At 41.5% G+C, this 14,239-nt stretch overlaps 2 protein-coding genes across 3 annotated transcripts in view; one reads left to right on the top strand and one right to left on the bottom strand.

Moving 5' to 3' along the window:
• The first annotated feature begins 422 nt into the window (after positions 1-422).
• On the top strand, positions 423-8,344 carry LOC116318593 (placenta-specific protein 9). The gene is made up of 3 exons (XM_031737646.2): positions 423-733; positions 7,386-7,477; positions 7,837-8,344. Exons 1-3 carry the CDS (start codon positions 670-672, stop codon positions 7,984-7,986), a joined length of 306 nt encoding a protein of 101 aa, XP_031593506.2. The 5' UTR covers positions 423-669; the 3' UTR covers positions 7,987-8,344.
• Positions 8,345-8,955: 611 nt separating this feature from the next.
• LOC116318609 (serine/threonine-protein kinase 32C) overlaps positions 8,956-14,239 on the bottom strand; it is a 102,359-nt gene continuing 97,075 nt past the window's right edge. For both annotated transcript variants that reach the window (XM_039621397.1, XM_039621399.1), the window contains exon 12: positions 8,956-13,301. In XM_039621397.1, coding sequence (XP_039477331.1) covers positions 13,094-13,301 — 208 coding nt within the window. In that variant the 3' untranslated portion in view covers positions 8,956-13,093. The remainder of the gene's footprint in view (positions 13,302-14,239) is intronic.

Below are 14,239 nucleotides of genomic sequence, written 5' to 3' on the forward strand. Positions count from 1 at the left end.
TCTTGATGATATTTCTCACTCCACTTCTTGATGCTTGGAAATGCTGTGATAACTTTGTGTGTCTATCTCCTGCTTTGTGGGCATCACCAATTCTTCTCAAAAAGAAATCATTTATGCTTTCTAAAGAAAACTAGAATGCTTAGAAATACTGTGTTGAAAGTCCCTTGTTCTGTTGAAAAAGCAGTTGGGAAAATTTGGTGGGGGGTCTAATAATTTTGTCCTCACCTGTACCTAATAAAGTGGCTAGTTTGCTGTCTTCCAAATAAACAAAAACAACAAGTCACCACAGGTACTTTTTAGGATGAATGCCAGTAACTCAAAACTAAATACAACCTTGTTTAAAGGCTTGCCAGTGTGCAGCTGTAAAAGACGAGTCCCCTCCCCAGAACATCTCTCCCGCCCCTTCCCAGAATCTGAACTTTTTGTCCCGCTTCTAATGTTTTCATTAGGAAAGTGAGCTCAACCAAGTCAGGGAGGGAAGGATTAGAGAGCAAAGGACCGAACACGGGGCAGAGAGGGAGAGGGGAAGAGCTTTATGGGAGCAGAAATCTTTGGTTTTTTGTCCTAATTTTGAGTTAAAGTGATTTCGGGGCTCTCACTTCTTTGTTTCTTTTCTCTCACACTCCTCACTCTTCGCCACCAGCTGCCCACCAGGTTTCTGTCTTCATCATGAGCTGCCCCTCTAGCTCCTCGATTGGATTCCTCCTTCTCCTGATTGGCTATGCCGCAGCAGGTAAGGGATGGGGTTAAATGTGGTGGGGGTGGGGGTCACAGGTCAGACAGGAAGAGTCAGAGAACACAGAACAGAGATCAGCGTTTTGATTTGCTAAAACTGATTTATGGATCAGCTTAGTGGAGATACATCCGATCAACTCCATTCTACTACATACACTATGTGTTTGTAGCACAGTGCAATAGACTTTAGAGGTTTACAGATGTGTGTGTGTGTGTGTGTGTGTGTGTGTGTGTGTGTGTGTGTGTGTGTGTGTGTGTGTGTGTGTGTGTGTGTGTGTGTGTGTGCATGTGTGCTCACATGAAAGCCAAACTGACATCATGCATGTTTGAGTGTGTTCGGGATTTTGCCAGCACATCTGTTACTAATTTAACTGCAGCTCTGGCTACACTTGAGCGAATACGTTGCCAGCATTTCTCAAACAATCACCTCATGTATCGTGTTCATCTGCCGCTTCAAACCAGCATTTCTAAGCTCTGCGTGTTCCAGTGTCACCGAAATCTAATGGAAATTCAGAAATATGTGGGACAATCCCTCAGAGCCAAATCTGTGTGTGACAGCCTCAGAGTGTGAATTACACTGACTTCATACTACAAGAATGGCCAACTGCAGGAAGCAAACAGAGTGAACACACACAAACACACACGCAGCAGTTGATGTCATCTAAAAAGCTTCGTTTTTATTTCACACACTAAGTATAAAAAGATAATGGGGTCATACAATAGTTATAGACTCGTGTGTTGGATTTTCTTGAAAAAAGAAAAGATGTAAATGCTACAAATAGAAAAAGTAGTGAAAACTGTTGAACTGTCACAGAGCAAGAGGCAAAAGCAGTGGACGTGACAGTTGACTTGTAAGCACAGAAACCAGATGGCTTTTCTGATGAACTTAACACGCTGAATATAGTTCAAGTTTGTTTGTTTTTACATGAAAGAATGGAAGCGTCAGCCTGAAAGTCAGTGAAAAGTGAAGTCAACTGAAATCAGCTGATTATATTCAAGTGAAGCAGGGGTAGTGCTGTCTTTAGTTATTTCACAGTCAGCTGAAAGTAGCATTCAGCTGACTGATGTGTCAACTAAACTGGAGTCACTGAATGCCACTGAGGCAGCCACCCATCCATCCATCCACCCATCCATCCATCCATCCATCCATCCATCCATCCTTCCATCCACCCATCCATCTATCCAGCAGCCATCCATCCATCCAGCATCCATCCATCCATCATCCATGCATCATCCATCCATCCATCCATCCATCCATGCATCATCCATCCATCCATCCATCCATCCATGCATCATCCATCCATCCAGCATCCATCCATCCATTCATCCATGCATCATCCATCCTTCCATCCACCCATCCATCCATCCATCCATCCATCATCCATCCAGCCAGCCAGCCAGCCAGCCAGCCATCCATCCATCCATCCATCCATCCACCCATCCATCCATCCATCCATCCATCCATCCATCCATCCATCCATCCATCCATCATCCATCCAGCCAGCCAGCCAGCCAGCCAGCCATCCATCCATCCATCCATCCAGCATCCATCCATCCATTCATCCATCCATCCATCATCGATGCATCATCCATGCATCATCCATCCATCCAGCCAGCCAGCCATCCATCTAGCATCCATCCATCCATCCTTGGCAGCAGTCTAAAGCTTGATTTAGACCTCTACAATAAATCTCTGTCCTAATTTATGCAGTAACCGGAATCTTGTATCCCCACACCACAACCTTCCACACCATTCAAGTCGTTGTGGTATGCATCGACCTAGCATGTAGTTATACTTCTCAGGAGGTGCCTGCCAGGTTACGTAGAAGGCTGTAAAAATGGGGTTCTGGTTATGGCATAAGTTACGACGTAGATCTGACGCAGAAGTATAATTCATGTGTAAGCAGGGATGACCTCCCGCTTCCCAGTCACCTCCTCCAGCTCTTCTGGTGGGATACCAAGACCAAGCCAGCCGAGGGATGTATTCTCTCCTGCTTCTGCTTCTAGGAGGCTTCCAGGAGGCTGTTTTACTCTGAACCCTTTCCAAATGTCCAAGCTTCTCCCTCTATATCTATTTGAGAGTACCACCACCCCAGAGGAAGTAATTTCATTCCTTCTGTCATTACCAAAAGCTCATGACCGTGGGTAGAAGTAGAAACATGGGTCCACTGGTAAATCACCAACTGTGCTTTTATGCTCAGCTCTTTACTACAACAGACCAGTACTGCAGAAGGTTTTAAACTGAAAGGAGAAGGTAAAGTTACCAAACCGAAGTGTCAGTTTGGATGTCAGCAGTGTGGAAGCAGCTATAAGGAGTAAGGAGGAAAGGTCTGAAATGTCAGCTGACGTATAGCTTAAACTTTAAAAGTAATGCGGCTGTCAGTTAAACAGTGAGCTCTGACCTGTATTGACTTCTCAATTTTACACTCAGCTGAACTGCTCTCCTATAGAGAGCCACGAAAAGCATCACATACAAACACGCTGAACACACACACCAGGTCGTTGACCTTTGTCCTCAGCTGCAGCACGGTGCTGTATTAGATCATCAAATCTGTGTTTGCTTTTCCTGTGGTGTGTTTTCTTGATGTGTGTTTACGTGTGCATGTGTGTCGGGAGTAGTGGGGTGTTTTGTGATTTCTTAACCTCTTGGAAGAGCTCTGAAAGAGCAAAAACAGTCTTCAGCGAGATGGCCTGAAAGCACATGCCAACATAAACAGGAACAAATGCCTTCTTGCTGTTTGTTAACATAAGCTGGCGATTTCGCATCCGCCCCTTTTTATCGCATCTGCATTTTTGCAGACTCAGTGAGCGCCACATACATCACAAACTTCAGCATGTAGCTCCCCGTTGCAAGTTTTACTCTAAAAGAGCAGGCTGCGCTGTGTAGACGCTGACACTTAGATGGAAGCGCAGCTGTGGTTTGGAGGAATTTCAGCCCCCCTCACTCCCAACCAGATCCCTCCGTTTCTTCCCCCCGTTGTTTTTGATTTTGAAACCAGCAGCACATTCACTACAACAAAAGATTGTGGCTGTTGTGAGATCCAACAGCGAGAACCACCACTTTGATAAATTCACATCTGGCTCTTTAGTGTAGATCCAGTGTAGGAAAACTTCATGTCTTTTGCAGACTTTTCATAATTCATCTGTCACTGTCAAATCAAAGCAGCGAGCTTTGCCAAGTCCTCATACACAAGAGCGAGTGCAACAAAACCCCCACTGCAGAGCACACACTGAGGAAGACATCTGCTTAGTCCGCTCGCTGGGAAGCCTGATGAATTTAATGTACCTTCCATCATCCATCGCTCTTTCTTGGCCCGTTTCCTGCATGTACTGAACTTGGCACTCTCTGGACACCATAATGGTGCTTGTAAAAATGTTTCCATGAGAGGTTGTAGTAAAATCAGGGCAGCTTGATGTTCAGGTACAGCTGAACAGAGCAGTACAATGTACAGAAAGAGATACAGACCAACTGCTGGGGGAGGCTTTAGTTTAGTTGTCAATGTTGAACTAAGGCGTCAGTAGTTTGTATATAACTTTATGATGTATTTATTCACTGCTCCAAATCATAATACCTAGAAATTACCAGCTCTTTAAATGACTAGAAGATGAACAAAGCCACAGTATCTCTGCTTAACTTGTGCTGTTTTTGTCTAAGATGAATACTTCCATACGTTTGACCATTTGAACCTTTCATACTAAATATAGAGGACATTACAATGTAGAGGCATGAGATGAGAAAAGATGTAGTCTTGTTAAACAAAGGATGTTCATGCAGTTGGAAATGGCTCAGTGAAAGTCGTCAACTCTTTGTGTGTTGGCCACAAAAGAAAAAATGACTAATTGACCCCTAACTACAATACTTAGTTAGGGGTCAGGGTCAGCCAAACACTTCATAAAGCTCACTAATCCTCAATAACTGCGCATGTTGTCAAGCTTTAGCCGTCTACATTCACACCAAGTGTTTCGTTGTTTCTAAATGAGAGTGACGGCACAGCTGCAAGCATTCAGCCAATGGATGAGACAGTCACTTTACTTTATAAAGAATAAATACTATCAAGGGGAGCTTGGCCTGTCGCCGATAAGAAGACATTAAAAAAGAAGCAGAGAGCTGCAAGTGAACGGAAGCTTCCCCCAAATACCCAGGCTTCAAAGAGAAACAGATAATTGGAAACTTAACTGTGAGAAGGGAAATGCCTGGGACAATGCATGTGGCCCTCTCTGGCCTGCTGAAGCGAATTAACACCAAGCATCACGGCTGTCTCCTCAGCATACTAACTGTGGCCTTCAAGTACGCCTGATCAATCAGCTGCTGTTTAACTAAAGAGTCACATAATTCAAGAAAATATAAACTGTTAAAAGGAGCATTGCATTTGGAAACAAGCAGATAAGCAACATAAGCTAAAAGCACATTTCCTCTGGTTAGGTTTCAGCTCTACATTAAATTCATGTCCTTTGTTTATGTATAGTGAGATGACAAAGACTTGTTTCTTTATAAGGACATGTAACAATAATATATACTTAGATATTTATTTGTTTTCTTTGCAAGCTAAAGTCAAGCAGCACAGAAACCTTTTCAGTTTTGAAGACAAACTAAACCCAACCTGTAATTCTTGAGCTTGTTTACATGGAGTACCATTATGTTTGCATGGCCAAACGCTGCATGTAACATATATATATTTAAAAGACACATCCAAGGGACTTAAGGGACACAGCACCCGTAATGATTTCTTTGGTCAATAACTTAAAATCCCATTAATAGTACACATGGTACCTCACTGGATTCACATGTTTGCAGGCAATCTGAAGGTTTTATCTGCAGGCTGATTATTTAACCTTCAGAATAATTCATTTATATTTGACATATATTAATATTCTCTATAATATTAATGTTAATGACACAGAAAAAACACAAAAACTTAAAAAAGAAAAGTTTCACATAGTTTTAGTAATACTTGGCGTAGGGTTTACTCAGTCCTGTTTGTCAAAAACATCTTCAGCTTGACTAGAAAGAATTATCGTCTGTTAAGCTATATGTCTGTGATATATAAGGACTTCAGTTCTAATTCGTCATCATGTTTTTAGTGTTTAGTCAAACAAAACTTCAAACTACAGTCAGTCGTTTAGCTTAGCTTCATAGAAATAGTGGAAAACATAAGAAATAATTAGACTGGCTTTGTCTGAAGGTAACAAAATCAGCCACAAGCTCCTCTAAAACCTCTCAGACAGAGCAGGAAATACATTTTCATCCTCAAACACTCAGTGAGAGAAATGTAGAGATGATGATAGATGTGAGCTAGCTAGCACAGACACCAGTTTGGGAGTGTTTTTTGTCCTTAGACTAATTCACCTCACCATGAACTCTTGTTCTTCTCATATTTCCCTCCAGTCTTGTTGTCTTTTAACTCCTCTTCTCTCTTGGTTTTTGAAACAGTTTGACAAAGCCTCGATCTGCCACTCAAGCCAACAAATCCAGAGCCTTTTTGGTGGCATGGATGGAAAAAATATTATTGGGTAGCCACAAAATTTTGCTTGACTTGATACATGAGAATGTGATAATGAAGTCCTAACCACAAGTTAATAAGGCACTGTGGCAACATCTTAGTAATGCATGGCCACAAGATAGGAACTCTATTGTTTACCCACCACACCAGCCAAGTACGGCTATTATCTCATAAAGCACGAATGAACTGGATTTAATTGGATTTAATTTTATTTCTGAATGATTATCCTTCAAGACCCATCAAGATTTTCATCAGACTGTTAACATTTCCCATGATGTGGTAAACTCCACAGGGTTTGCCAATAAAGGGTTTTAGGTTGGCAAATATTGTGTATATAAAACACTTTGGACACATAGATAGGAGCAATGTTGACAGGAAGTGCCTTTATTTCTTATTTAGGGGTTTCTGGGATGTTAGAAACAAGAGGCAAGAGTTTGTACATTATTCTTCGTAAAGCTACAGTATGTTGGCAAGAATATTCAGTTTGAACCACACCCATGTGGTTATTATTTGAAGTTTGCACTATTTTTAAATGCATTCATGCTTTTGGGGGATAACAGCCCTATTAAGATTGCCCAGAGTTGTAGGTAAATGGCAGATTCCATATCTTATGGCTATGCACTGCTAAGACACGGTCATGTTTAAATGATATGCTTCCCGTGCATTATTAACCTGTGACCAGCAGCTGCATGCCACCATGGTGGTCCTGTAAAAACATGCCTGCTTTTGCGTTATCTTTGCATGCAGTTGTATTGTTCTAATTTACCTCCAGTCCTGCGTGAACACAGTGAGCCTAGGATTACACAACTCTGAGCTGATATAAAACAGATGAGTGATCGATCTTTTAGTTCAGTTCTCCTAATCAGCTGGCTGTATTGTGGCGTGACAAAGGCACTGATGTTTACTTTTATACCTCAGCAATAATGTGACCTCTCTCTTTAACTTCCCATACTGGAGCAGTTCCTTTAGTGTGTGATTAAAGTTTTGTTAAGCTCACAGGAATAAATACATCTCCTTATTCTCGTCTCTCATACTGTGTTAAAATCAGCATATTATTAAAGCACGAGTACCTTTCATGATTTATTATTACATCTTGTTTGCTTATACTGTGCATCTGTAACACTGAGTATACATCTAATGTGTTTTCAGGTCCTGAGCCCGACCTTCTGCCTCGAGCGGTGCGTTCAAGCGCCTGTCAGGAGCACACGAATCTTCACCACCGCCTGGATGTAGTGGAGAAGGTGTAGTTTCTAATCTAACCTCACATTTAGGCCTCAGTGGTTTGAAACCATCAGGGTTTGGAACTCCCTCCCTCCTTGGTTTTGTCAGAATGAATACCTAAAATTCCTCAAGATTTCCTACAAAATAAATTTTTTTCATAACTTTTTTAATACACTAGTGATCTACTCCAGATCTCTACATTCATCTCATCCGGCAAACCCCAGTCTTACTCAGATCTTACCTTACGTTACCAGCAGTTTTGGGAAACTGTTTTATTCATTCAGATTCATTATTCATCAGTGATGATTCTATTATTCATACTACAACTTATTAATGTATTATTTATTTGTCAACCGCGTATGTCTCACGCTTCCTGCAGCAAGTGGAGGACACGGTTGAAAAATTGGAGGTTGAGCTGGCTGCTCTTCTGGATGCCATTGAGGCCCCAAAGTGGCGCCACCTGATGGACAATGTGGGAAAGACGGCTGTGGACATCCTTGAAGATCCAGGGGAGAGAAGCCAGTCCTGAGCCAAGCAGACATCCATATAGGGTGGACTTTGAATTTTCTTTTTAAAGAAAAAACTCAAAACTGTGTATCCATTGATTCTTTATTTTTCCATATGAAGTTTGTATCGTACAAGAAAAAAAAGAGGAATTGTTTTGAACAAAGCCAAGCCTCTGCATTATGTATAGTTACAAATCCTGTGACAGCCTCGTCTCTATTCTAGCCAGTCCTGGATTCCTCTTCACTGTACACTGCTATTTAGAGATCAGTTCACTAGGGATGCCTCTGTTCACCCAGTACATGCCCCTGCTCTTCACTGCCCCCTACTGTCCGCAAACAAACTTTGCCATTAAAGCTGCATTTGGGTAAAAATGACACACACACACACACACCAAATTACTGGAAGGAGATTTATTTTCGTTATCAAAGCGATTGAAGCAGCATGTTTTCTGAACACATGGAGCAGTTTCCGTTTCAGCAACAAGGCCTTTCACTGATTCCCTGTAAAAATCCTGCAGCACAAGAACATTATGCAAAGTAGGATCATAAGGGAGGAAACGAGTGGCATGGATCACATTTTTCTTCTCGATTTCTTTTCTCGATGGGGCACTGAGTTTCAAACTGTATCCACAGAGTTAAGACACCTACAGAATCTCAAAAGAGTTGGTGAGAAAATGGTTGAGACATGCTGCTGCTGGTCAAACCCTATAGCACGACGGCTCGTTTTAAAACACAGAACATTAATACATGAAGAAATATGTCAGGAGGGTTTGCAAGCACGATCCAAGTAGGAATGATCACAGATATCAAGGAACGAAAGTCTAGATCAGTTTGGTGTAGCTTTGAGAAAAACTACGCCTAAATCAACTGTTAAAATCAAATATTTTCCATTTACATAATTAACACATTTTTCCACACGCTCCTCGGGCCTACGATGAGTCTGATGCTGTGCCGACAGAGTCTGAGAAATAACCACAAATGGAGACAATCAGTTTTATTTTGTTTTTTTCTTTTTTAATGCAGCAATTTCTGTATTGAGGTGAAGTGAAAACTTGCCCCAGTTTCAAATCTTCATCTTCTGCTGCAGAGACAACAATGCAACACTTAATCCACAACAGACACACAGCTGCTGACCTCATTCCACTCACCATGAGGGTACGAGCCTGTATACTTGGAACAAAGCATTAAGACAACCTACAGGATGTCAAAAAGGTACTGCATATCATCTAAAATATCATGCCATCCATGTAACACTGGGATTATACGATTTGTACAGCTTAAAGTTCACAAAACTCACTGTCCAGAAACAGTCACGCAGGCCGGTTATACTCTGATTTTGGACTGTGTCGATAATCAGGTGAGCGTCGAGGTATGCTATTACCAAAAGCTTGTGCATGCACAAATCAGCCGGTAGGGCTCAAGCTCCAGGCTTTGGCAAAAAACAGGCTTATACTGTAAAGGTACATGCAAAATAAAAGCACAGGGCTCAAGACTATTCAATTTCTCACACGTTTTGGCAGACTTGGAAGATAACATTTCATGTCTCTTTAAGAAAGCTTCTTAATCTAATCATAATGTAGTGTTTTAAGAAACAGCTTACTTTTGGGAAATACACCCATTTGCTTTCCCTTTGGGAACAAGGTCACAAGGCATCTGTCATTCAGGTTTGAGCGTCAACTGCACAGCTAGAGCTGGGAAACCGTTAGCCTAGCTTAACAGTGGAAGTTACATCATTTTATCAACTTCCTACTTGTCTGAGTTTTATTGGAGATTTAAAAATTCAACAAGCACTTAATAATAGATCCATTTTATTAAAAAAAGACAAAAAACTTTAACAAGCAGTCAGCCTGCGTTTTGAAAGTATCAGCTATTACGTTAGCTTAAAATTAGCTATGGTGACCACACAGCAGCCATTTTGACATAAAATGCTAAATAAATATAGGTCAACTTATCACATTAATTAAAGCTTTTCAAAGTTTAAATAACAGAACCTTCATTAATGGCATTTGTAGAACATGTTTACCTGGTATTTCATATTAAAATGGCTGGTGTGAAAAAGCTGTAATTACAAGTCTCCGTATCCTAGCGTCTAATGTTAGCAAGCTAGCTAAGAGCAAACATGTCATAAGCCAAATTTGATACTGTCTTTTGTCTCTTTTGATAGAGGTTAATGCAATGTTCACATCATATCAGAGTTACTGTGAACACTGTAAATATTTTTCAACCCTGCATGTGCGAAACTGTAGTTTCACGACTGCGCTCCTAGTAAAAATATACCCTCTGTGCTAGGCTAACACATCGATCTGTCAAATTGTGAAGCAGCCCATACCTGAATTAATGAGCTAATGTATTATTACAGTAGAATATACAGAGCTCTGTGTGCTTTGGATTTCATCTTAGATTCATATTTAAGTTTCCATTTGAAACATGTCAACTGGTAACACTTTACTATCAAGTGACATTACTTGAATAAAATGTATCAGAGTTTGGCTTTTTTTCATAATTATGTTAGAACAATCTGTTACTAGGCAACTCTCACATTATAACACTGAAAGAACATTAACACAGAATTCATCAAGTTCTTATTTGTAGCTTTAAAAACAGAAAGACGTTACAAAGCTGGAGCAGCCCTGCCAGCAAAATCACAACTCTTGCCTGTCAGATGACCATCGCCTGAAATCCCTCCACAGCCTGCTGTACAGATCCATCTGGCTCTCTTACGATCTGCATGTGATGTTTCAAACTGGAAACTAAATCAAACCATTGGTGGTTCAGCAGCCCAGTTAGTGGTGTAGCTATATGTTGAATGTTTTATCCATCCTTTAAGGACCACTCATTCACTACATCTAGCTGTTTAACCAGCAGAGCACATTAACACTACATTAATATTTATATAAGAATTAATCACACAAGACAAATGGTAACTTATAAGCTTTTACAGGTTTTGGTAAGGTGTTTTGCCCTGTGGCTACTCTTTATGTTAAGCTAGGCTAATCACTACCTTACTCTAGCTCTTTATTTAAAACAAAGACATGAGTATTGATCTTCCTCGGAAAGCCACTGGGCCTAAATTAATCCCCCTGTTGGGCACAAGAACATCATTTTTTTTAATACGAAAGCTTCAATCACCAAGTTGGTTAACAGCTGGGCATTAACTAACTGTTTCTGTTAGCTGTTTAGGCGAAAGTAAAGAAAGAGTGAAGCAAATATTGTAGCTAATACTGTTTTACCTGCTCGTGTGATATTTCACTCATGTCCACTAATTACACTGTGGAGACTAGACCATTCGTTGACCGAGCAGAGTGGCAAAACTCTCTGGTTTCATCCTCATCATCCATTAGGAGTGCAGAGATGCACTTAAGCCAACACTGTTCTGTCTGCACCTCACAATTAACATTACAGCAGGCGATGGCACAAAATTAACTGAGTGCAACATTAAATTGTGGCTCCAACCCCCAAAGGTCAGTCAAAGCTGCCGGGGTAAACAGCTCTACTGGTGGAAATGCTGCATCAAGACAGCAAACAGGTGTATTTCCCAAGATGCATTACCTGAAATAGACAGTTTGCACATCATCACATTATGATTGTATAAATTACGGTGTCTTCACTTGCAGAAATAACTGACTTTATGTTATCAGAGGGATAAAGAGACATACATTCACACACTCAAAGTTCCTTAGAAATGGTTGCAAATGGTAGAAAAGCTTTGGCATATATTGCCTACAAGTTGTGCCTGCACACTTGGAAAGAAGAGCGGGATGAAGTGGTGTGAAGCTTCACACAGCTCTTCCTTAAGTTTACACGTCGAGTTAGCAGTCCCACATAAAACTGTGGTGAGTTTAATTACCTACACTGTATGCTATTTACACGGTTTTTCAATTTGTTAGGCCTTCGGGTTTTTAAGGTGGTCTTTTGCTACATATTCTCAGACTGAGATTAACGGCGCCACCCTAAAATGTACCACTCTCACTACGACAATCAAAGAGTAGCTCATCTATGCGGTTTGACGTACCGACAGGGCACAGCTACCCCAAACCAACCTCTACAGGGAGATGATCTTTATCCTAAACCAAGCACTTAACAAGATGATGAAGTCTAGTAAAGCAAACTGAGCTTTCTTAAAGATTTGTAAAGGATGCCATTGTTGGCAATGAGCTGAGTTTCAGAACCCTCTTTGGGTCAGAGCTTGGTGCAGGGCTAAAATACTATATCTTCATAAGCGTTTTGGACACAGTGACAAGCACAACCTTTCATTCTGATTGCTGGACTGATTTTAACTTCAGTACCTTATCGTCCTAAAAAGGCCTGAAGGGGAAAAAAGAAAAAACAGCTAGCTGGTTAAGACTTAAAAGAGGAAAATCTGCCCTAAAATGCATCCATGGCTACGGTGTAATTAACAAATACCGATTATCATCGACAGGCACAACTTTAAACAGGTTTACAACATGAAACCAGTCACACTGTCTTTGCTGACTGCAGAAAGCCATCAACACTTACTGGAAATGTATCACAGGAAGGTGTTGCAACAAGAGGAAGGCGCTCCAGGAGGAAAAAAATGTTCCAAATTAGGGCACACATCACATGAAAGTGGGGGAAGACTGAACTGAAGACACAGGCAATAAAATAAACCGAGTGCCTTTGTGTGCTGAATAATTCAGTCGTCCCCCATCGGATCTGGAACAGGGATAATAAAGGGAGGCACCTCCACCAAAACCACTAACTTCATTCAAAAAGCCGCAGACTGCTATTGCTCGGGATGTCATCATGCTCGCGTGGCTTTCTGCTTATGGAACGACACCTCCTAGTAAGTGATACCTTATTATTTGTCATGCTATACTGTAACATTGCATAGAAGTTGGAGCTTACTCTAGGGCGGTAGGTACAATAGGCAGGGACTCTCTGGGATTCCGCTTCATTCATGCCTTACCAAAAAGATGCTATGGGGGGGCGGGGGGCGTAAATGATGGGAACCGTTTTGGGAGCTGCTGCTGTGCGTCAAGTTGCCACGCTGTCCGTTTCCTCCGCTGTAGGCTACGACATGAGAGAGAGGTGAGAAGGTATCTATTGGCATGGCACAAACACCGCAGCCGCCAGAGAGAGCTGCCATCGTCACTGTGAGGCGATGTGGCGCTAGCAGCTGCCGGGGGAGGAACACACTGAGCCGCACATGCTCAGTTTGGAGGCAGACTCGGGCGCCTGCTCAGGATCAGCTTCCGGTCCTGGTTCTGGCTCGTTCACGTCCTCATCGGCGGCTCCGCTTTCTGCCTCTCCGTCCCCGTCGCCGCTAGCGTCATAATTCCCGGCCTCTGACTGACCCTCCTCCTGACGCTTTTTCAACCTGAGAGAAACAGTGACTCATGAATATGTAAACACACGTGTGCATGTTTGCCCTGTGCACTTCTTTTCTTCTCTTTCCCTTCACTCTCCATTCGCCTGCTGCAGGTGGCTGCCTCTAACCTGGACATCTTCCTGTCCTAAGGTAGTTCTTCCTCCCCGCAGTCACCAAGCGCCTGCTCAGAGGGGATACATCTTATAGTTTTGAATATAATTAACTCACTATACAAACCATTCAAGATAAACTAACTGTGAACTGGCTCTATATGAAATCACCACATTTATGATGGCAGCCGAGATACGCCCCCATGTTGTATAATTACATTATTTTTCCAATCTTTTCAGCTATAAAATCCTCAGAAAAATAGTCAAGAGGCCTTTAGACTTTACTATATAATGCATATCACTGCGCATAATTCTAGACATTATGCCCTCTATTATAAATAGAAGTAACATGCCATTAATCAGACCAATAGGATATATTAAGACATTTGCCATAGAGGAGGACTGCAGTAACATTGCAGCGGCAGGACCTGGTCAATAATAAATGAGGCAATAATTTAGAGCAGCACTGAACCAATATTGCTCACTTCACATACAAAGAGATACATTCTATGATAAATGGACTGTAAAGTAGTAATTTATGTCGTGCAGTGTGTATTCTGCAGATGTAAAGAAAACATTAGATGCATTATATTTAGCTACACTCTTAAAAAGCCTCCTGTCATCTCTGATTTACATAACCGAGTCATTTCATTACAGAAGCTTGGCTGTCGTACAGGTCTGGACTAATATGTAATGCTTTTCTTCCTATACCAGTAACTCTATGCTGCATGCTCTTGTGTTTTTTTGTTTTTGAATCACTGGAGGATTAAATTAGCATTTGCTGTACCTGTTCACATATGGCAGCCCTTAACTTTCCATCTGACAGTGTTCCCACTG

The sequence above is a fragment of the Oreochromis aureus genome, linkage group 13 (assembly GCF_013358895.1).
Source record: "Oreochromis aureus strain Israel breed Guangdong linkage group 13, ZZ_aureus, whole genome shotgun sequence".
Classification (NCBI taxonomy): domain Eukaryota; kingdom Metazoa; phylum Chordata; class Actinopteri; order Cichliformes; family Cichlidae; genus Oreochromis; species Oreochromis aureus.